The 24327-nt window shown below is 40.6% G+C and overlaps 1 protein-coding gene across 7 annotated transcripts in view; it reads left to right on the plus strand.

The window, feature by feature from the left end:
* The window catches only part of LOC124138812, a 119778-nt gene that overhangs the window by 83265 nt on the left and 12186 nt on the right, over positions 1 to 24327 (plus strand). For 5 of the 7 annotated variants that reach the window (XM_048399733.1, XM_048399738.1, XM_048399736.1 and 2 more), the window contains 9 exons: positions 7 to 62; positions 975 to 992; positions 6082 to 6208; positions 7266 to 7369; positions 9649 to 9751; positions 13949 to 14099; positions 19342 to 19417; positions 22518 to 22584; positions 23940 to 24025. In XM_048399733.1, the coding sequence (XP_048255690.1) occupies positions 7 to 62; positions 975 to 992; positions 6082 to 6208; positions 7266 to 7369; positions 9649 to 9751; positions 13949 to 14099; positions 19342 to 19417; positions 22518 to 22584; positions 23940 to 24025 (788 nt within the window). Of the gene's footprint in view, positions 1 to 6; positions 63 to 974; positions 993 to 4840; positions 4856 to 6081; positions 6209 to 7265; positions 7370 to 9648; positions 9752 to 13948; positions 14100 to 19341; positions 19418 to 22517; positions 22585 to 23939; positions 24026 to 24327 lie in introns of all 7 variants that reach the window. The other 2 variants (XM_046505689.2, XM_048399735.1) reach the window with 2 other exon arrangements.

Below are 24327 nucleotides of genomic sequence, written 5' to 3' on the forward strand. Positions count from 1 at the left end.
TTTAAGGTGATACTACAAGGATCAAACGAAACTACGTGCATTTCATGGAGAACTGTTCGCAGGTAGGTGTACATGAATGTGTCATTTTACAGCCGTTGTTAATTTTTAATGTAGGAAATTCTTCAAATAAAACAATCTATCACCGTGGCAACGATGTAACTCGCGGTCCACAAAATGGCATTGGCATTCCCATGGCATCACTCACAAGCCTATAAGGCAACAAAGAGAGGAGAATCGATTTCAAGAGTGCTACAATCCATGATTTCTTAAACGTCGATGAGTGACTTGTAGCACGGAAGGGTCATATATATCAGCTTTGGTCAGACAGTTAGACACATATATTGAATTTAGAACGCCTTGGTTCAAACAAACATCTTTTATTGATATTCTGAACAAAGTGCTAGTCTGATTGAAGTCAGCTATATTTCAGAATTGTTTAGACTGTCGACGAGAGCATAAAAACCGGGTTTGTGGGAGACGGTACCAGTTTGAACCTTTTACTCCGGATCCCCATTTTACGGACATTACGGAAAATTACATGTTTTGTTCGGTTTGTCCAGTCTTTTCCCTTTTAGTTCGTTTATTTTGTTTCAGCAGTGTAGTGTTATTTCTATGAATAACGTCTAAAAAAGTACTTGGTCCGTTGTTAAATACATTATGATAAAACTAAAGCTTTAACACAAAGCAACCATCCCTATAACAGTCAAAATTATTTTACAATTCAGATTCTGAAAACAAACAGACCCAATGAAACAGGTTTTAAAAAAAGAATAACGCTCACCAATCATTATTGTGGCGTTCAACATGTTGTTAAAAAAGAAAGTTTCAATTCTGCTTTTGATAACAGGTTGTGTTTGTGTAAGAATATGGTTCATATTACATTGAATTACATTCTCTCCTCAGTCATTATTGAACTATCGATGATATGTAAGTAAGGCGTTGGGTGTTGAGAAACATTAGATTGCTATTGGCAGATACCCTTACACAATACGGTAAGTATACTCGGCTGTGAATGCTAAGGTATTTAGCATGTAAATAGCGTTGCAGCTTTGGCTGTGGTTATCGGTTAGCTGTTCATACATCATGTACACGGCGTTGTATGCGTGGATGTGCTACTCGGCTGTTCATACTAAGGCACTGCATCATGTACACGGCGTTGTATGCGTGGGTGTGCTACTCGGCTGTTCATGCTAAGGCACTGCATCATGTACAAGGCGTTGTATGCGTGGGTGTGCTACTCGGCTGTACATTCTAAGGCACTGCAACATGTACACGGCGTTGTATGCGTGGATGTGCTACTCGGCTTTTCATACTAAGGCACTGCAACATGTACAAGGCGTTGTATGCGTGGATGTGCTACTCGGCTTTTCATACTAAGGCACTGCAACATGTACACGGCGTTGTATGCGTGGATGTGCTACTCGGCTGTTCATACTAAGGCACTGCATCATGTACAAGGCGTTGTATGCGTGGGTGTGCTACTCGGCTGTTCATACTAAGGCACTGCAACATGTACACGGCGTTGTATGCGTGGGTGTGCTACTCGGCTGTACATTCTAAGGCACTGCAACATGTACACGGCGTTGTATGCGTGGATGTGCTACTCGGCTTTTCATACTAAGGCACTGCAACATGTACACGGCGTTGTATGCGTGGATGTGCTACTCGGCTGTTCATACTAAGGCACTGCATCATGTACAAGGCGTTGTATGCGTGGGTGTGCTACTCGGCTGTTCATACTAAGGCACTGCATCATGTACAAGGCGTTGTATGCGTGGGTGTGCTACTCGGCTGTACATTCTAAGGCACTGCAACATGTACACGGCGTTGTATGCGTGGATGTGCTACTCGGCTTTTCATAGTAAGGCACTGCAACACGTACAAGGCGTTGTATGCGTGGATTTGCTACTCGGCTGTTCATACTAAGGCACTGCAACATGTACACGGCGTTGTACGCGTGGGGTGGTACTCGGCTGTTCATACTAAGGCACTGCAACATGTACACGGCGTTGTAAGCGTGGATGTGCTACTCGGCTGTTCATACCAAGGCACTGTATCATGTACACGGCGTTGTATACGTGGGTGTGCTACTCGGCTGTCCATGCTAAGGCACTGCAACATGTACACGGCGTTGTATGCGTGGATGTGCTTCTCGGCTGTTCCTGCTTAGGCACTGCATCATGTACACGGCGTTGTATGCGTGGATGTGCTACTCGGCTGTTCATACTTAGGCACTGTATCATGTACACGGCGTTGTATGCGTGGATGTGCTACTCGGCTGTTCATACTAAGGCACTGTATCATGTACACGGCGTTGTATGCGTGGATGTGCTACTCGGCTGTTCATACTAAGGCACTGTATCATGTACACGGCGTTGTATGCGTGGATGTGATACTCGGCTGTTCAAACTAAGGCATTGCATCATGTACACGGCGTTGTTTGCGTGGATGTGCTACTCGGCTGTTCATACTAAGGCATTACATCATGTTCACGGAGTGGTTTGCGTGGATGTGCTACTCGGCTGTTCATACTAAGGCACTGCAATATGTAAACAGCATCGCAGCATTGTATCAGCTGTAAACACCAGCGTACCGATTAAGATTACTGATACAAACAAGCCAGTATCTCGCCTGTGAGCCCTAGAGATCTGGACAGGTTCAAGAGGTGAGGCAATCTAGACTTGCCAAATCATTCTAGACTTGAGTTTGACTGCCTTTTTATTTTTTATTCTCTAGAATCTGAGAGACAGACTAGCATAGCTTTGCCACTCGGCTGTTCATACTAAGGCACTTCAACATGTAAACAGCGTTGCATACATGGCTGTGCCACTCGGTTGTTCATACTAAGGCACTTCAACATGTAAACAGCGTTGCATGCATGGCTGTGCCACTCGGTTGTTCATACTAAGGCACTTCAACATGTAAACAGCGTTGCATGCATGGCTGTGCTACTCGGTTGTTCATACTAAGGCACTTCAACATGTAAACAGCGTTGCATGCATGGCTGTGCCACTCGGTTGTTCATACTAAGGCACTTCAACATGTAAACAGCGTTGCATGCATGGCATCCATGTTATCCATAATCTTTTACATGGACTCAGAACGCGTGTACGCATTCACCTCGTCTTCAGAAAACCATGTTTCTTAAAGAAATCGATACTATCATGTAATGGAGGTAATTTTTGATTGATGTTCATTGTTGCAGCTTGAGCTTCTATTCGGAGCATTTCTGTTTAAGGGGTGATTGAATTGTGTGACAGTAACAGTCAGCGCTAATAGAGATAGCGAGCTAGCTACGTTGTTCTTCGCCTTTTAAGAGAGCTATGAATAGGGAGCACATGAGTTAACTTAATACGTCCATTTTACAATCGTCACGTAAAGTATCAGGCCTCTGAAGAATCTGATCAATGAACAAAAGGAAAGGAGGTATACCACCACTGAAGAATACCAGTAACAGCAAAATAGATGGATATCTTTGGTGCGTCGTATCCATGCCTGAAATCATGTTCATGGCATAAATCAATTATTACCCCGGTCAAGGGGGCAATGTCCTCTAAGAGGATTACATGATCATATCATCCCACCGGGTACCCATTCTCTGTTGGGTGAACACTGGTCAATTTCGAACAACGAACCTCGCCAATGGAAACACACCATTAGATCACATTTGTTTCGGTTTGGGGAAGAAACGAGGCCAAGGACGCTCCCTAGAGTCAATCTTGCCGTGCGTTGGCACGCGTCAATACTCGTCTCCGACTTCAGCGTTGCTGTGCTTCATGTGTGATCTGTGCCATGTGCATAATGTCACTTGCCCCCACACACCTATAACGTCTCCTATAGAATATCAGTAACAGTCATGCATTACACCTCATTTGACTATCAGTAAGAATGATGCATGACACCTCATTTGAATGTCAGTAAGTCATGCATAGCACCTCATTTGAATATCAGTAGGAATCATGTATGACTCAGTTAAAGTTATGTATAACACCTGATTAATTTCGGAAGAAGATATGAACAGCGCCCATTGGAGTATTTGTGCGTTATATCATATATAATATGTTGTTGTACCTGAGGTTGTAATGGCTGTGTTATTGCTGTAAAATTGTAATCGTTCTTCTAAACTAGCTGTTGTGTTGTGGCGTTAATAACATAAGCCCTTTCCTGCCTCTGTTCATGCTGTGAGCCAAAGAAACATATGTGACATAAAATTCAATATAATCATTTTTCAAGTTTTCCTGTTATTGCGCAGAGCCGTTTATGCATATATTGCATATTTTTTAACAGCATACACTGTAAACTGGCCTTTGAAACAGATGTACAAAAGAACATGAAAATTTCCATAATTGATAAGCCCCAATCACGGATATTGATAGCAAAATACATTTTCACAATTTTCCATTTCATATGATTTTGTTAGCATTTGTAAGTGAGGATTGTTATATATGAAACCTATTTAGCATACCTTACATTATTAATGTTCCGGTAGAGCAAATTTTACGATGGTATATTTTCCATCCACCCAGGGGAATTCAATTGATTTTGTACATCAACAATCGATGTTTTTCACGTTTCATATTGGATCATCACATTATAGTCACTACAAAGAGTATCAATGACGTTTGTCCATATCTATGCGTTTTAGAATATAGGTTTGTTGGAGACAAGCACTCACTCACTCACTCACTCACTCACCCACCCACTCACAGATACACACACACTTTACAGAATATCAAACAGTCATTGCTGCGATGATGTTGGCTTAGGCATGGCCTAGACATGACCTATTTCAACTCCATCTGGACATAGTCATGAGAGATTTTGTTATCTCATTTTATAGATTTGTTACGGACCAGTAAGTATTAGGCGATGTTAAGACTACACTGTGGTATATATCTTGACACTAAATAAAGCCCAAGCATTAGTCTACCTGCAACCTATACCATTATGCTAATGGATGTCTATGGGTTCATTTTGTATTAGACATATTGGTGTATTTTATGCGTTGTATGATTCTTTTATTGTTTTTACCGATAAAAGGTAAACTTTAATGCATTTTATTTCAAAATAACATTAAAGTTATTTTTAGATACGAATTCTATCAGCGAAAGTGCCAATGATCAAACATGACGTTTATAATATTCGTTAACGTAATTCAGAATAGGTTATTGCTTTAAAGGGATGTCAGCAGTCAACTCCCATTGTGTGTCGTTTTTGCTGTGATGGATACTATACCATTCATTTCTACATCATTACAAAAAAGCGACAAAGCATTAGTTATAAGATGAATACTAGCGATGTGACAACTTGCTTGTTGAGACATTAAATGATATATAAAGGCTATACACTCCGTTTGTAGACACATTTTTCAAGATTAAAACTGTATTTATTTCATTTATTTAAAAAAAAACACAATCGTAAAATAAAGAAAACCGATAAAGTGCATGATTTATTGGGCTTTAACATTGCATGTGGAGAATGATCGGTTGTGGTGTTGTTTATGCTTGGATAGTTGCAATATTACCCTGCTTTTCCCTTTAGAATACTACCCCCATTGTGTTTGAGGAATCCTCAAGTGCGTTTTGTTCTTTCAATATTTAGATATTTCATCACCACTGAGACTAAATAAATACGAGTTAAATGAAATACACAACAAAGGGTTTTAGAAGTTGGATTCATATTTAATTTATTTTACTGTTCATATATGTACTGACAAACAGATTCAAGAGATGATAAGATTAATCTTATTAAATACCATTGTTTTAAGTCAAGTTAATACTTTGAGTCAACTGTTTGATGGACATTCTAGAAGTCGATGAATAAATAAGAAAACATACAACTTTATTTCCATGCCACCTTGAGAACGGTGTCAGAATCCACATGAAGTGAACCAGACGTTATCATCCATAAAGTTGTGTCTTTTCTTAATTTGTGTCAAGGTGTAATTTTCAGGAAATATTTTCTGGAATTTTACAGGAATTAATTCGTGACATGGTTGATAAATACATTTTTGTTTTCATGTTTGTTTCTATTAGACTGATACTAGGCACGTAGTACAAACTTTACATTTGTATATTTCAGCGATGTCTTGAACGGTCATTGGTCTGTTCACGATTGCGACGTCATACAGAGGAATGCCACGTCCACAACCTGTTGGTGTGACGTCCCTGGTCACTTTGCACTTGTTGTCAAACAAATAAACGTTACGGTAAAGAAATTGTCATAACTGAAGGTTCCAAATGATACATCTTTTGTCATACGTATGGTTTCATATTAGAATTGAAATATACATACCAAGAGGATAATGAATGTCTTTTCTTTGAAATGGTTTAGAATTAAACGTAAGTCTCTGTGGTTTAAGTATCTGACAGGTTATGTCTTATTGAATAATGGATGGATGGATGGATGAATGGGTGGATGGGTCATATTTACAGTACACTGAAACCCGTTAATCCGGATTTAACCGTTTCAAGATTTAAAGAGCGTCACAAGACTCTTGCTCAAAAACTGTTTGATCAAGGTTACAGCATTCAAGGCTTCACTAAAACTTTCAAAAGTGTTATGGTGGACATGTGGAGGGCATTTCCAAATTTGACGCATCAGTGACATCATGTCCGATGCAGTTCCCTATTTTGACATGTACCATATGTTCCCGTGTTTTTTCCAGGTGAACATTTAACTTGCCTTTGCATGTGTTTGTGACGGGAGCCACCGGTGGGGCAGAATACGCACACCTTTTCGCGAACTATTTGATAGTGATTCATAAACACATGCTCATGAAATTGTATTCAAAGTCGTACAATCGACAATCGATTTCTTATGAATATGGAAGGGTTTTATCGCCTTTATTTGCCGAGTACTGAATAATAAATCTAAGTACTTTAAATCGTATTCCTGTTAAGTTTGGTGACACTTAAAGCCTTTGATATTTGGACACCTTTATCATAGGCGTGCATGCCATTGTGTTGTTGACATTTGCCTACCTTTGCTATATGCGTGCATGTTATTGTGATCTTTATGATGATTGAATGATTGACTTATGCATTCTTTATAAGTCCTTTTCTATCTGCCAATGCAACCTATCGGTACAGATGCTAGTACCCTTTTTATTGATAATGTGCTAGCATCTCTACCAACAGTTGCATTTCAATATAAGAAAGAAGTTGAAATCCACATGCCGATCCTGTCTTCATTGATACTTAGAAATGACACTTGTGGTGTGTTATGTATGTGATAAGGCAATATCTGTTGTTTTTTTCATTTAGATTCCAGTCATTCCTGATACCTATGAAGGGGTACTGTTGGCTGGCTGTGTGGCATCGATGTGCGGACTGGTGTTAACCCTCATAGCGTATCTGTTCACATGGAGGTAGGACGTTCCTGAAATTTTAATGAGACAGATACAAATTTGATCACAATACAGTAAAATACGTTTATAACGAACACACTTATAACGAACTGACGGATATTACGAACTTAATTTTTGGTCCCGGCCATTTGCTGTATAGATGTTGTATATATGCTTATAACAAACTACGGTTCTAACGAACTAAAATTAGTGGTCCATTGCTGTATTGATGTTTGATAAACTAGTTAGTAAGGTAACATTTCCATTTGTCAACTACTTGCCATATTACTCGTGTGGTGCTTTAGAGATTATCTATATCTAAAGTACTTATTTAAGAGCATAAATAGAATGAAAAACTAGATAGTCATGAATCATGTCCATGTCATTTTTCTATACGAAGTTACTGGGTCTGCACTTTCATCCCTTCTTACTCGTATGATGCTTTATAGGTTATCAAGATTTAGCGTACTTTTTCTTTAGAGACTAATAAAATGATATATATATGACGTCCAAAAGAAACTTTACCAACTGAAAATATAAATTTCAGACAAAGTAAAAAAAATTTCGATGAAGTCTATCTAAAACACATAACCTAAATACAACAATAGTGAATGCAGAAAATGTTAATCGTCTGTTACATGTTTGCGAGATAACACGCGAAAAAGTGAAAAACACGTGCACCACGGACAACTGCAAATGCACGTGCGGGTAAGGGTATAAAACGATTGCAACGGCAAGTCAGACATCCACAGTTATAAAAAAACACAAAAGAAATGCCACGACTCACAGTCAAACAACGTGAACGAGCCTTGGGTATGGTACAGATGGGAGCCACCCACGCCCATATTGCACGAACCATCGGTTGCTCCCGTGTTGCCGTTATCAACTTGATGCAACGTTACAGACAGACAGGGCGGACCGCTGACAGGCCAAAAACCAGGCAGACCCAGGGTGACCACGCCCCATGATGACCGGTACTTGCGTACCTTGCACCTCCGAAATCGCTTCCTGACAGTAACGTCATCGGCGACAAATGCCTTAGGTCACAGGGTTAGTCGACCGACAGTGGCCAGGAGACTCAGGGCTCATGGAATCAGGGCTTTTAAACCATACAGAGGACAGCTATTGACAGCGCAACATCGTCGTCTGCGATTGAGATGGGCCCGGACTGTACGACTTTGGCAACGACGTGACTGGCAGAGGGTTGTCTTCACTGACGAAAGGCGATTCTGTATGTTTAGGGCTGATGGACGACAACGTGTTTACCGCCGAAGGGGTGAACGAACGGCGGCGTGTTGCGTACAGGAGGTCGTACCATATGGTGGAGGGAGTGTCATGGTGTAGGGAGGGATCTGTTGGCAGGAGAGGACACCGCTGGTCATCGTTGACGGAAACTTGACAGCTCAGCGTTACATGGATAACATTCTTCGTCCAGTTGTCCTACCATTTCTCCAACAGCAGCAACGTGGTGTCATTTATCAGCATGACAACGCTAGAGCCCATACAGCCAGAATTGTCACTAACTTCCTCGCAGCCAACAACTTCAACGTCCTGCCGTGGCCTGCACGCTCACCCGACATGTCCCCCATAGAACACCTCTAGGACTTGATGGATCGTCGTGTTCGACAACGACCACACTCTCCAGCCAACCGGCAAGAACTGATCTTGGCCCCCCAAGAAGAATGGCGTCAAATCCCACGTGACCTCATCAGACGACTGACTTTTTCTGTGCGTCGAAGAGTTTTTGCGTGTATTTAGGCATTTGGTGGTCACACACGCTACTAATGACTTGTTATTGAACGTGAGCGATTGTTTATGTACTCTGCCTATTGTTCATGATTCTGAAAGCTCGAGTTTTGTACCACACCCAACTTTGGGGGGCTCTGACGTCATTCTCGGTCGCGGTATGATTGTCATTTTCAGTGTTGATTATGTTGATATATTGATCTTCTCAATACACTTAACTTCATGCATGTATGTTTTGTTGTTTTTGGGCAAGAGTGATTTCAAACTCTGGTAAAGTTTCTTTTGGACGTCAGTTTATATACATAAAAAGACAGAACGACGGTTTAATGTTATTTGTTATTGCCGTTCTAGATACATGTTTACAATGTGAAGATTAAAACATTCAAAGACAGGAAGGCTTAAGTCGCGCGGTGACCCTATATACTCACAATGGTTTTAACCGTGTGTGTAGGAAACCTCTAAAACTAGTAAATTAATGTAAATCTTGTTTATGCATTAACAAGCGCTTGAAACGGGTGTTCGATGGCTACCTTTTATATGACAATATTTTGCAGACACTTAGTTGGAGAGACCCACTATATTCACATCAACTTCGTGCTCAGCCTCACCATCATCAACGTTATATGCATCGCTTGTCTTGGGAAGACCCAGATTCAGGTAAAACCGATATGTTACATTATTTATTTTACAATGACATTTTAGAATCCTGCATTCTGATTGGGCCGTCAGAGATATCGATTGTTCTTTCGGCCATGATTTTGCTAATGACGGCATTACCATGAACTATTTATTCAGATGCACTTGTTTCGCAGGCCCGCCCGTTTGGTAATTGCAAATACTGATCTTACTTATTTAAGGTTGCTAATAAAAGTGTTGCGGTTCATGCATTATTAACGGCATGTTTGGTAATTTCAGGCGGAAAATTTGACGAACAATTACTTAGAAAATGTATTGTAGAACTCAGTGTGTTACTGAGCACTACAATACACCCCTTAAGTAATTGTTCGTCATTGTGCATCACCTTTTGTCGCTACTGTCACGCACTGTGACAATGTCTATCGCTTCATGATGCTTAGACTTCGTTTTCTATCGGAATGTCAGTTAGAATAATGCTTTATATAATAATTCCTGACTTACTGAAAATATTAAGCTCAAACGATGCCCTATCATTTGTGACTGTGCCATGGAAGAATGGAGTTAAGCCTACTGTGTTTTCATTTTAGAGGTTTCGAATTTCGATTAAATACCTGTATTTGTTTTCAAATTCGAAACCTCACGCTTTCGGTTTCAAATTAAATGTTTCAGGTATCAAATCTACGGATACAGGTACAATCAAAAGGTATATTTCAGTTACAGATATATTCCACAACTTGTAGGTGCCAAGACTCATCACCAGTTGGTTAAAAAATCACAAGTGACTTCTCTATTGTTGACAATAGAAGCATTTCAGTTATTCAAATATGGACCAAAATATCATAAGCAGTCTCCTGCCAATTGGGATCACAACTTTCTAATCATTATGGATATGCCAATACATAGGCCAATAGAAAAGATCAACTTGTTGGATGTCTTTCAGCGTGCGTGATGTTGCCATTGGTAGAATGCACAAAATATAAAAGAGGAAACAGAATTGGAATTGGAATATACCCATTCTGTGTCCACCAGCTGTCGTTCGAAGTCTGGCTGCCCAGCATGAAATGTTTGTAGTTGTTTCCACTGATAATGTTTCAAATAACATAACCATTATATGTCAGCATCACCACATAAATTGATGATCAAAGAACTTCGTAAAAGACTTGGTTTGGGTTTGGTTTGGTTTGATGTTTTCCGCCGCGCCGGCGGTCTGTAAATAATCGAGTCTGGACAATCCAGTGATTGATATCATGAGCATCGATAATTGGGATTGATGACATGCATCAACCAAGTCAGCGAGCCTGACCACCTGATCCCGTTAGTCGCCTCTTACAACAAGCATAGACGCCTTTTACGGCAAGAATGGGTTGCTGAAGACCCCGGATCTTCACGGGTTATGGTAAAAGAGACATATCAAATAATGCCAAATACAGGCAGTCATCTGCCAAAGCCACGCATCGGTACTGACAGTTTTCGTCTGACCTGAAGACATGTCTATTCATCTTTTGTTGTACTGGATTCCAAAGCTCCATAAATATCCATACAAAAAGAAATTGCTGAGTCCAGATTTTTACCACCAAATCCCTGCCTTGAACCTTGGCCATAATACTTAAACAATCAAGGAAGGACAAGTGGAATTAATACTACGTTGACTCAAAAGATTTACTGTATTTTTGTATATCGCAGAAAGTATTCAGTTATGTAAAAAATTTTTACTACTTTACCCACCGCTATCCCATGACAAACTTTAGGGGAAGTTAATTTCTTGATCCCCCTTGATCCCCCCCCCCCCCCCCCCCCCCCCCCCCAACCGGTATGGAGAACGATATTTAGAGAGTCGGTAAACAAATATTCGTGTGGTTAATGGCTTAAGAAATGGGCTTCGCGCTTCAAAGCCCTTACACCGAGAAGGATATTGATATTATAAACTTATTCATCAAATAGATTGTGGAAGGAATAGAAGCTGTAATTGCAATTCTATGTTGCCATCACACAGCATGAGCTTGTCCCATTTGTTTCCATGAAAACATGACTGCATGACTGACAACAGAACTTTATCTAAGGACAAATTGAATTGCCTGACCTGACCCACACACACGGCTGTACGTCATGTCATCTTGTCATTGATGGTTGAGATATTTATGTACAGGATATACGCAGTAGCCCAATTTGTCCTGTGATATGCCCCCACTGTATTACTGCCCAGGAAGAAGAAAGGATATTTCTTTGATCTGGTTGTTTGGATGATGGATTGCGGCAGTGTAGGGAAACCTTTTCTCACGGTGCACCAGCCTCGTTCATTACTCATAAAAGTGCTTCTAACGCGTCGTGGGGGATTCAAGTTCCATGGACATCGAAAATAAAACATGATATTTCAGCTATTTCTGCCGTCATACAGCTTACGCCTTACCACATAAATATACTATCAAATGTCCACGAACGTTTTACAATGATAATTTGTGTCAGGCTTATTTCATGTCAAACGTTTACAGACCGACATCCTTAATAATAAAGGGAGGGCGCGTTGCAAGAGAGGCCCAGAGTCAGAAACCTATAATCTTAGGCTCAAACCCCATATCATATTTCTCTGCACCATACCCATGATCGTGGGTTTCACCAAAGTGTTAAACGTGGTAGACCTTCATCCTTTCGGTTTTTCCTCACTCATCAAACTGACTGAAATACTGTTTAGTTGCCTTCAACGAAACTCATTCAATCACCTGTATAATGTGAGAGGTTTTCGGGGTGTTCAATTGCAGATGTAATGGAACGGACCGTACATCTTTATTCTGGGTAGATACTCATGTCAACTGGCGAGCAAACGAAAGTATACATCCATGTCTGATGGTGTCTAAATATGATACAAGCAAAACAGAAATTGCTTTTCGATAATGATGTTCCACTTCGCACTCAGCAATATTCCAGCTAGATGAGTGAGTGAGTATGGTTTTACGCCGCTTTTAGCAATATTCCAGCAATATCACAGCGGGGGACACCAGAAATGGGCTTCACACATTGTACCCATGTCGGGAATCGAACCCGGATCTTCGGCGTCTAGCTAAATGACGGCGGCCTGTAAATAGTCGAGTCTTGACCAGACAATCCAGTGATTGCCATCGTGAGCATCGATCAACGCACTGGCCGAGATAACCTATCTTCTACAGCCACCCCTTGAATAATATTTCGATTATCATCCTTTAAAAAAAGATTCAGTTTTATGCTTACATGTAAACAAACTTACGTCTAGTAAACTGCCGGGCAAAAGAAAGCATACACCGATACCTGACGGTGGCTAACAATGAAATAAACAAGAATTATTATTTTCCTTTAGCCTAGCTATATATATTTATTTTATTTACCAATATGATAACTTGTTTCTAATTATTGATCAATACAATGTTGACCTTGGTTTAAAACATCAAGTATACACTCCTTACTTCTTTTAAAAGGGAACAAAATTGAAAAAGTTAAAGTGGAGGGGTAGTCTAGTGGTTAAAGCGTTCGCTCGTCACGCCGAAGTCCCGGGTTCGATTCTCCACATGGGTACAATGGGTGAAACGCTTTTCTGGTGACTCCCGCCGTGATATTGCTGGAATAATGATAAAAGCGGCGCAAAACCACACTCACTCACACTTTTTCAGTTAAATTAGCATGAGTGATCAAGCGGACGCGAGGCATCGACATAAGTATGCGCCATCGGAATCATAAACTTTTTTAGTGCATTCCAGTTATGATTAGCATATATTTGTAGCTATAAACTTTCATGGCATGTAAAAGAAACATAGACTAGTTACACATTTGGTAATACTTTGTGGTATTTCTTTGGCGAAATTACGAGCGCTACCAGAGTATCCAGTTTCGCATTTGGGAGATATATTCTACCCCTGTGATCTTTGTGAGTGGGAACGAAGAGTGGATAAACGACTCCACAGATACGACTCGCTCATTACATCATAAAAATCACATAACACACACAACAGAATGTGTGATTATTCTTTTGTAGGAGATAACCAGAAATTCTAACAATGATATGCGAGGTTTAAAGACGCAACGGGGGGAAAGGGTGACCCTGTCGTCTAAAGCCACGCAATTCGGCGTGCAGAGTTGCGTCCCTTAGGCTTACCAGAAACCTACGATTGTGAGCTCACTCACTCACTCACACACTCACTCACTCACTCACTCACTACAGACGCAATCATGTTACCATCTCTGTATTTCCAGACTTTGTGTGCCGCCGGCAAGATCCTACTCCAGTTCTTCTACCTCGCTGCATTCGCCTTCCTCTTCGTTGAGGCTGTCCACATGTTTGTCACAGTACACTCCCGGCATAGTGTGTCAGGGGGATTCCTCAAGTACTTCCTCATTGGATGGGGTAGGTTGTCTAACTGTGCTGAATTTATCGTGTCACTAACTTGTTCGTTCATGTGAGTTATGTGGTTGGACGGCTATTGTAGCGTTGTGACATTCCAGGGTTTTTATCTCAATAGAACTAATATATAGTACACTATATAATCGAGGATTTACCTCTTCCTGCATGTTTTATTTCATCTTAATTTTCACCTTCTACCACTGCATCATTTGTATGCGCGGATGTGCAAATAAAAGACCACAATTTATTATCTGTTTTCAATGTACAAGCCTGGCAATGTTCCAGCTATTTGACGGCGGCCTGAAAATAATCGAGTATAGGTCAAACAATCAAGTGATTGATATCATGAGAAACGATTCACGCCATACAGGTCGGGCCATACCCGAGCCATTAAGTCGCCTCTTTCGACCATCATAGATTGCTTGTGACCTACAGTGCTAACCCTGAACCCCCACAGGGGTCTATTAACTGAACTGTATCAAAAATTCCAAATGAACTATAGGAACCGTTCTCAAAATACCTATTAAAAATTCCCTACTTGTGCAATTTGGGTCGGATCCGTAAAAAGGATATTGTTATGTCGAACTAACTTGTAAGAAGTAAAACGAGTAAAACGGTTAACTGTTCAGCGTTGTATCGATGGCATGATTCAAAATAGCTATAACTACATTTACGTCTGCGCCTGACCTATTCAACAGACGTCTGAAGATAATTCAAATGAGACTACTTAAATTAGGTTCAGCACCCTGGGCCAAATGTCACCCGGGCCATTTAACCATATTAATGCTTCCTTTTACTGTGTCTGAGTGGTGGAGTTTTCATGTTAAACTGCCACAGAGCTTCTCAGTGGGCTAGCACTATAAAACGGCATTACTCCTGGCTGGTACAAGTAAATACGCGCACTCATGCCAGCACGTCGCTATGTAAATGCAGTTTTCTTGAACGCGACATTAAACCCACCCCATCTCATCGCCTACATTCTACACCCTCTTACCCCCACTACCACTATTTAAGCAAACACATTGAAAAAGTTTGCCAGATTTTACAACTTATTAGCATATATCTGAAAGTGATGGGGAGGCTGGGTGGGAGAGACCCAGGTGGCCCACATTTGCTCTGCAGTTTCGCGTCCCTTGGAAACAAGAAACAAATTCGCCCTTTGTCAAGGTTTGACAAAACCTGAACCCTGCTCGTGGGTTTCACAAAAGTGGTAAAGTGTAAACTAAAATTCACTCATCCACTCACTCAAATACTCACTATGACGGAATATATGTCCCTTTATCTAACTACGAACGGGGATATTGACAGTGGACTGATGTTGGACAAAAGGCATACCTTTCAGTATCATTCTTGAGATAGGCTGAACAACTGTCAGAAATATCACATGAATCAACGGTGTATGTCATGTGATGTCAGACAAGGAATGACTGGTGAAACAGTTTGTATGTTTGCTGGTAGATTTATTTGTTCACCGTAAAATTTCCCGTCAACACCATATTTTCGGGAATTTCTCAAACTTTTTCATTTCCAATACCACGGGTGACCGCCTCCGTTGTCTAGTGGTAGAGCGTCCACCCGGAGAGCGGAAGGTATGGGGTTCGATCCCCGGCCGCGTCATACCAAAAGACGTTAAAAGATGGTACTCGTTGTTACCCTGTCTGGGGCTCGGCGTTAAGGGCCTAAAACAAGGACTGGTCGAGCCGGAATCAGTATTTTGTGTCTGAGTGGGGTATAAATGTTAAACTGCGGCATGGTATCTCAGTGAGCTAGCACTATAAATCGGCATTAGTCAGGACTAGTACAAGCAGCCACACACACACACACGCACGCACGTACGCACACACACACACACACACGTGCATGCATGTCGCTATATAAGTGCAATAATCTCTGACGCGACGTTAAACCCAATTTCCTCACCAATACGGGTTGTATTACTCATATGGTTCAAGATACGAAGCACACCGTAGTTAATGATTTCACCTGTTCTCTGAGATTGTTGACTTAATTTAGAAACTATTGACGTAATATGTCATTCGTTGTGCAGAGTTGTGTCCCATAGCCATGTCAGGATCCGGTGATTAAACGTTCGTCCCGCTTAAGATGCACGGTTTGTGAGTACTTACCTTGGCTCGCGAGAGTTATATCAGTGATAAAAATCAACGACCTCCGTACATCGGGCTTTCTTCACACACTAAGCTGCTACATCTTAATGTAACTGAATACTGTTCAAAGCAGCGCTAACTACTTTCATTCTCGTTCACTCACTCATTCACACACTCATACTCAACACCAGTTGTCTCCCCTGTCGGTTCATTGCCCCACTGATGTTGCCACAGACAGGCGTGCACCAATACACTTGTCATGTTTCTCGTGATACCTCTCGCATTTTCACTCACCCGCTCATAAGACGGAAACTCAAACATAGCTTTCACTCTTTTACATGCTTTAAATCGATTGAGAACAGCCCCGCCACACAAACAAAAGTATGATCTAACAATTACAACTAAGAAGATGGCCGTAGGTTCTTACGAAATATATATTACTTTCAAACGAAAATGATGACGTTCCATACTCCGGGTGCAAATTGTACCTGACTCTTAGAAATATTGATAAGTTTTCTAACCAATGGACTTCAACTTTATTCCAACTTTGACATTTTACGTAAGTTAAGTGCCATCGGCTGTCAGAAGAAATGTTTCTTTTGCAGTTTTCTATGGCAACCACCGAACATGTGCAGCGTAATTAGGAACACTTTCTTTAGGAGCGACACGAAAGTCATAAAGCGGAATATGTTCAACGATGGGCAATGTTGATCCCTGTTATCTGCACTTAATGAGGGAATCTTGTTTTCTGATAAAGAAATTCAAGCTATGATGTCTGTGCCTCAATCTGTCAATTTCGCTGCGAAATTATTGATTGCAATTTACTTCACACAAATTTATGTGAGTTGGTTGGCACGTGAAAATGCCCCAAATAATAATCTGTTATATGAGTAAAAAATATTATGTTGAATATCTATGTTTTTACTGTGCTTTACTGACACATTTTCGACGAAGTCTCATTTTAATCAATAACCAGTGCCATACACCTTAAATGGTAAAGATATTTTATATTTGATATTTGTGACATTAGTTTATCACTTCAGTATGTTTTGAATGGGGTTTTTTTTTAAATGGATGCCATAATTCGTCATAGTTCCAATAACCCACGAGCACGGGTATGGTGCTGACAAACTAGAAACATAATCAGGGCGAACCGGGATTCGAACCCACAATCATAGGTTTCTTGTGTGCCCAACGGACGCATCTCTGCTCAGTTAATAGCGACGCCTTAGACGAGTGTGCCACCGTGCGGCCACATGTCGTGAAAGTCGACTAAAATGAGGATCAGGTGGTTACAATGTCGACAGGGATCGGTGCTCATGTTGTTAACCACTGGTCTGGCTGTTTATTCACATGCCAGAGTCACATAACTGGAAATTCCTACCGCGCGCAAAACGCTATTCATTCGCGTACTCGATTCGCTGTGTATGCATGTTGCTTTGATAATCCGTGATAGAAGCACAGAATCGCCTGCATAGTGTGAGGGGAGGAAGAGAGAGACTATGTGATAGCCATGGAAGGCCTCAGTAATTTAGGCAACAAAGTCGCAAATTTGTCACTTTAATAAGCTGTGCGTCTTAGATGTCTAACACAGGGATCATGTTATGTTTGTGTGAAGAGGCGACTACATAGATCAGGTGTACATGCTCGTTTACTTGGTTAATTGCATGCCATCGTACCTAGAGGTCGCTCATAAAATCAGCCACATGTTTCCCTCGTCCATAGTCGGTTATGTACAGGCAACCGTCATAGAGCTGGGCTATTGAACAACAAACGAATAATCGATACTGGGTTCAAATCCGAGATTCGCGTTTGTTCATCTTTAGTCAGCACCATATCCGTGCTGCTCTCCTATGCATTAACTGCCGGAAAGTATGTTTGACGGTGTCTAAAATGAAACAAAAAAGAAATAGTTATTCGATGTATTTGATACGGGAGTCCTAGACGCTATAACATGCATTATATCAATGAGTATCTCACAACAGGTGACATGTACATGGCGTCTCAAGGAACATGGAGTCCGCATTGTCAGAGTACATGGTACTGAGCGAGAGAAGTGTGAACTTTCAAGTGAATACTTTCTCTTGCTCGGCAGTTTACTTATACGTCAACAAATCCATTTGTAATGTCCTGCCACATTAGTGAGCGTGTATAGTGTTACGCAGCTTTTAGCAATACAACACGAATATCACGGCGGGGGACTCCAAAAATAGGCTTCACACATTGTACCCATGTGAAGAATCGAACTCGGTTCTTAGGCGTGACATTTGCTTGTTTGTTTCATTGTTAGCCACAGTCAGGTATCGGTGTATGCTTTCTTTTGCCCGGCAGTTTACTAGACGTTAGTTTGTTTTCATGTCAGCATAAAACTGAATCTTTTTTGAAAAAATGATAATAGAAATAGAAATCAACGGGTGGCTGTAGAAGATAGGTTATCTCGGCCAGCAATGTGAAGAATCTATATTGCAACATGATTTACTAGTTTCACAAATTCATGTGACTATACATTACACAACACAGTCTGGCGGCACTCTTAACCCATAAATAAACGTTGCTCCAGGTCTAATTTTACACACATTTCCTACTGACTGTAGTGTGGTACGAACTATATACGGATGGAAACGTCTGTATGCGGTTTTCAGTGAAATCTTGAAACACTATCACTCCATTTTTCGCCGAAGGATTGTTCATTGAGTGAGTGAATATTGTTTTTCGCCGCTTAACTTTTAGCAATATTCCAGCAGCGGGGAGGACCAGAAATGGGCTTCACACATTGTGAATGGAATCGGGGAGAAATTGAACACGGGTCGTCGGCTTCGACGCTTCAACCACTGGTCTACCTGACCCCACTCCCACACTAAGCTACCACCCTGTGTTATAAGTGAAATACTAAGTAGGTAATACCCCACGTTCCAGTTCATACAATACATGCCTCTGCCTCATGTTTCTGTAGGGGCGGTCGGGTAGCCTAGTGGTTAAAGCGTTCGCTCGTCACACCGAAGACCCGTGTTCGATTCCCGACATGGGTACAATGTGTGAAGCCCATTTCTGGTGTCCCCCGCCGTGATATTTCTGGAATATTGCTAAAAACGGCGTAAAACCATACTCACTCACTCACTCATGTTTCTGTCTCCTTCCAGGAATCCCTACTTTGGCAACCGGGAGTGTCGTTGTCGCCTCGGAGAGATATGGTTACGACGAAAGTTGTCACGAGTGGTAGGTATGGCGCGTATAAGGTGTCATGACATTCTTTTCTGGCACATGACAATCTGACCAGGGGAAAAAAACGTATGTGTAATTCAGGTCGGAGTATGCGTTTTTGTCTTTGTGAAAGTGTAATGGCCGCTGTCATCATATTATCATATCCGCCTATAATGCAGTCTGGTAGACTGATACGCAGAATATTCATGAATATTTATTCCTGTGGAAACTAAACAACTGCAAACGAAATAAGAAGCTTAAATAGGCGACGAAGTTATTAAATTACCAATTAAATAGAATCCGCTAAATGATTGTAAAAAAACGAGGAATAAGTGAAATATAAGTCTGTTAGACCTTTGTAACGGAAACTAGTCCGAATAAACAAGAAGCTACGAAGTTATTAAAACACTACAGGAAAAATTGTTATTTTATGATAGACAAACACATTATGCAAACCACTGTATCAAACATGGTTGTAGACCATTATGTCAGGAAAAGGCGTGTACATTACGCTGAGACGACTATAGATGATTCTCGCGTGAGTGTTTAACGCCGCACTCAGCAATGTTCCCACTTTTTGACGGCATTTTGAAAATATTCCAATCTGGACCATACAATCCAGCTTGACCACCTGATCCATTTGGTGGCCTCATAAGACCAGGAGGTTGCCGAGGTCCAATTCTAACACCCACGGGTTTAGATGTTAAAAAAAACTTTCTGACACTCTCTAACACTACACTGCTAACCATAGCATTGAAGCATAAAGACAAAGTTAAAAAGAGTGTCAGCTTGCAATGTATTTTTAATTGAAGTATATCGTGACTATACTACATCATCTAAATATCTGACTTTGCTCCAGTGAACATGATGGGGTTGTTTTTTAAAGTACCTCAACCAAGACTGACAATTCGATCCGTTTGTGATAGATTTGGCGTTATTAAAAACTGGACACATTGTAGCGCCTGAAACACATGGCGACTTCTATCGTTTCATCACTTTCACACTTCAAAAGATTTATTCTTCCTGTTCGTCATAAAACAAGAAAATTAAAAGGCCACGTTTTTTGCCTATTGCTCCCCTCTTTAAACTTTATGAAGCATGGCAAAGAGTGTAGTGTAAGCTAGATTGAGATTGTTGATAGATGGAAACATCAATAGATTGTTAGATAGACGCAGTGTCTTGAACTCAGAGATGAACGCGTTTGTTAATTTGTTAATGTGGCTCAGCTTTATATTGATATTTGTTAGCATATATTTTCTCGCACTCCTGTTTGTTTTTAAAGGGGAACTATTATCCAAAGTCAGGCTCCCATTTTCAATCGAAATGTAGACTCATGTGCGTAACTGAGACATAGTGTCTGTGCAACAAGAACAATCGAAATGTAGACGCTTGTGCGTAACTGAGACATTGTGTCTGTGCAACAAGAACAATCGAAATGTAGACGCATGTGCGTAACTGAGACGTTGTGTCTGTGCAACAAGAACAATCGAAATGTAGACGCATGTGCGTAACTGAGACATTGTGTATGTGCAACAAGAACAATCGAAATGTAGACGCATGTGCGTAACTGAGACATTGTGTCTGTGCAACAAGAACAATCGAAATGTAGACGCATGTGCGTAACTGAGACATTGTGTCTGTGCAACAACAACAATCATTAGCTCGACTGATAGTCATCATTCAAGTCTAATAAAGAGACAAATACTCACTCACTTTTTATGATGAGTATTTAATGAATGGAAAAATGAGGATGTCTCTCAACACTAGATAAAAGCGACAAAGAGTTTTCTTTTTCATAACAAATCTACTATTTACGATTCCGACTATTTTATGTGCATGTGTTTATGAATCACTATCAAATAGTGATAATACCAGATGTTTGCTAAAAGGTGAGTGTATCTTGATGGACAAACACATGGACGAAGATGACAATATGAACCCGGTTGATGCACTGTATAATTCATAAAACAAGCTTGGGCATTCTGAAATTGAAGGGAATATTATCAATCTCAGTGAAAAGGAAGGGGGGGGGGGGGGGACTATCTAAATTACAACTGATAATTATCTAGTTCGTAGTGAAGATCCTCACTGAGATCAAAGATGGATCAATAATTTTATTCTTGATGGCTCACTAACACACCAAAACTGTTAGCGAGTGCCCCGTGGCACATTGGCAATAATACATTATCACCCATGAGATGCCATGACATAGCTCAATTCAAAATGGTGCTTTCAAATGTAAGTGACATGGCTGTGTTATGAACGTGATGATAACACGGGGGTATGTGTTTGTGACGTGAATGTGATGATAACCTGAAGGGTTTAATGTTTGTGACATGAACGTGATGATAACCTGAAGGGTTTAATGTTCGTGACGCGAACGTGATGATAACCTGAAGGGTTTAATGTTTGTGGGGTGAACGTGATGATAACCTGAAGGTTTTAATGTTTGTGACATGAACGTGATGATAACCTGAAGGGTTTAATGTTTGTGGGGTGAACGTGATGATAACCTGAAGGGTTTAATGTTTGTGACGTGAACGTGATGATAACCTGTAGGGTTTAATGTTTGTGACATGAACGTGATGATAACCTGTAGGGTTTAATGTTTGTGACGCGAACGTGATGATAACCTGAAGGGTTTAATGTTTGTGGGGTGAGCGTGATGATAACCTGAAGGGTTTAATGTTTGTGACATGTACGTGATGATAGCCTGAAAGTTTAATGGTTGTGACATGAACGTGATGATAACCTGAAGGGTTTAATGTTTGGACGTGAACGTGATGATAACCTGAAGGGTTTAATGTTTGTGGGGTGAACGTGGCGATTTCCTAAAGGGTTTATGTTTGTGGGGTGAACGTGATGATGACCTGAAGTTTTTATGTTTGTGGGGTGAACGTGGCGATGACCTGAAGGGTTTATGTTTGTGGGGTGAACGTGATGATGACCTGAAGGGTTTATGTTTGTGGGGTGAACGTGATGATGACCTGAAGGGTTTATGTTTGTGGGGTGAACGTGATGCTGACCTAAAGGGTTTATATTTGTGGGGTGAACGTGATGCTAAACTGAAAGGATTATGTTTGTCATATGACTTTTATGATTACCTTTATTCCAGGTGCTGGTTGTCGGACTCTCACTGGCATTTCTACTCCTTCCTTGTGCCTGTTATAGTTCTAGTCGTGGTGAGTCAGATGCTTGCAACACTGTACTTTCCGAATCTGTTCTAGAATCCTACACGAAACTGAATTTCATACGCCATTACCTTAGTGGCATTCATGCACGTATCTCGTCACAAGAAAAGACAAAAGTGAAAAACGTGAACCTAAGCGACAAATTCAATATAAAAAAATAGTCCAGAATAAACATCATCGATACTGGAATATTCGGTTCAGTTGGGTTGGTGTCAATCCCAATGGATTCTGTATCGGCGGATAATCGAGACTGGTTATTTTCTGACGCTGACGTTATGTATTTAATACAATTCCACATACTTTCTTATAAACTAATATAAAGCTTTGGCAACGTCGTTGCAAAGGTCCATATATATTACTCAATATTAATTTAAATTATTTCCATTTTAAGATTGCTAATGTAGACAAGCTAGTCAAACACGTTTAGGCATATCTGATAGAAAGTATTTCATCACGTTCCAGTAACGGGCACTAACATCGTTTTGTGGGACAATTTCCTGTCTTTTGACAACACTACAGATGAATCGTAACAAAGGATATTGTCATAATAATATACCCTTATAAAATATTTCAACGGCATGTTTTGGTTACCATTTGTTACCATGTTTAAGTGGTACAAATGCTTTATATTCTTCCCCTAGGTCAAGTTTACTTGTGCGATGAATCAAGCTCAGTTTAATCTATGTACAGTTCTACACATGCTATATCTTCTGTCTGTAGGCCTAGTCTACATGACGCACGGTTTTACTCATGCGATGAATCAAGCTCAGTTTAACCTATGTACAGTTCTACACATGCTATATCTTCTATCTGTAGGCCTAGTCAACATGACTACACATGCTATATCTTCTGTCTGTAGACTAAGTCAACATGACTACACATGCTATATATTCTGTCTGTAGGCCTAGTCAACATGACTACACATGCTATTTCTTCTGTCTGTAGGCTAAGTCAACATGACTACACATGCTATATCTTCTGTCTGTAGGCCTAGTCAACATGACTACACATGCTATATCTTCTGTCTGTAGGCTAAGTCAACATGACTACACATGCTATACCTTCTGTCTGTAGGCCTAGTCAACATGACTACACATGCTATATCTTCTGTCTGTAGGCCTAGTCAACATGACTACACATGCTATATCTTCTGTTTGTAGGCCTAGTCAACATGACGCACGGTTTTACTCGTGCGATGAATCAAGCTCAGTTTAATCTCTGTACAGTTCTACACATGCTATATCTTCTGTCTGTAGGCCTAGTCTACATGACGCACGGTTTTACTCATGCGATGAATCAAGCTCAGTTTAATCTGTGTACAGTTTTACTTATGCTTCTTTCTTTAGGCCCAGTTAACTCTCTGTACAGTCAGTGTCATCACTGTGCGGGGATGGAAAGAGGAATGGAGATATAAAGATAGAAGGAAACATATGTACGTATGCGTCCATGATAAAACCAATGCATATATATCTACTACAGTGTTATTAAAGTTGCGAGTATCGTGGCTTACAAATTCGTAATATGGCTTGATGACGTTGAGTTATATATTGGCCATGCAATGCTAATGGTACTGACTATTTGATCTTCTTAGTGGGGTGGGTTGTGAGGGGCTGGGAACATGTGTGTGTCTGGGGTGTTGTTTTTTTAAATAGTTCATTCCACAACATTCAGAAAAATATAAATTATCCTGAGGTGTTACATAAAAAAAGACCTTCTGGGCAAAATATTCTGACA

This window comes from Haliotis rufescens, unplaced genomic scaffold (genome assembly GCF_023055435.1).
Source record: "Haliotis rufescens isolate VD_foot unplaced genomic scaffold, xgHalRufe1.0.p SCAF_2, whole genome shotgun sequence".
NCBI classification, from domain to species: Eukaryota; Metazoa; Mollusca; class Gastropoda; order Lepetellida; family Haliotidae; genus Haliotis; species Haliotis rufescens.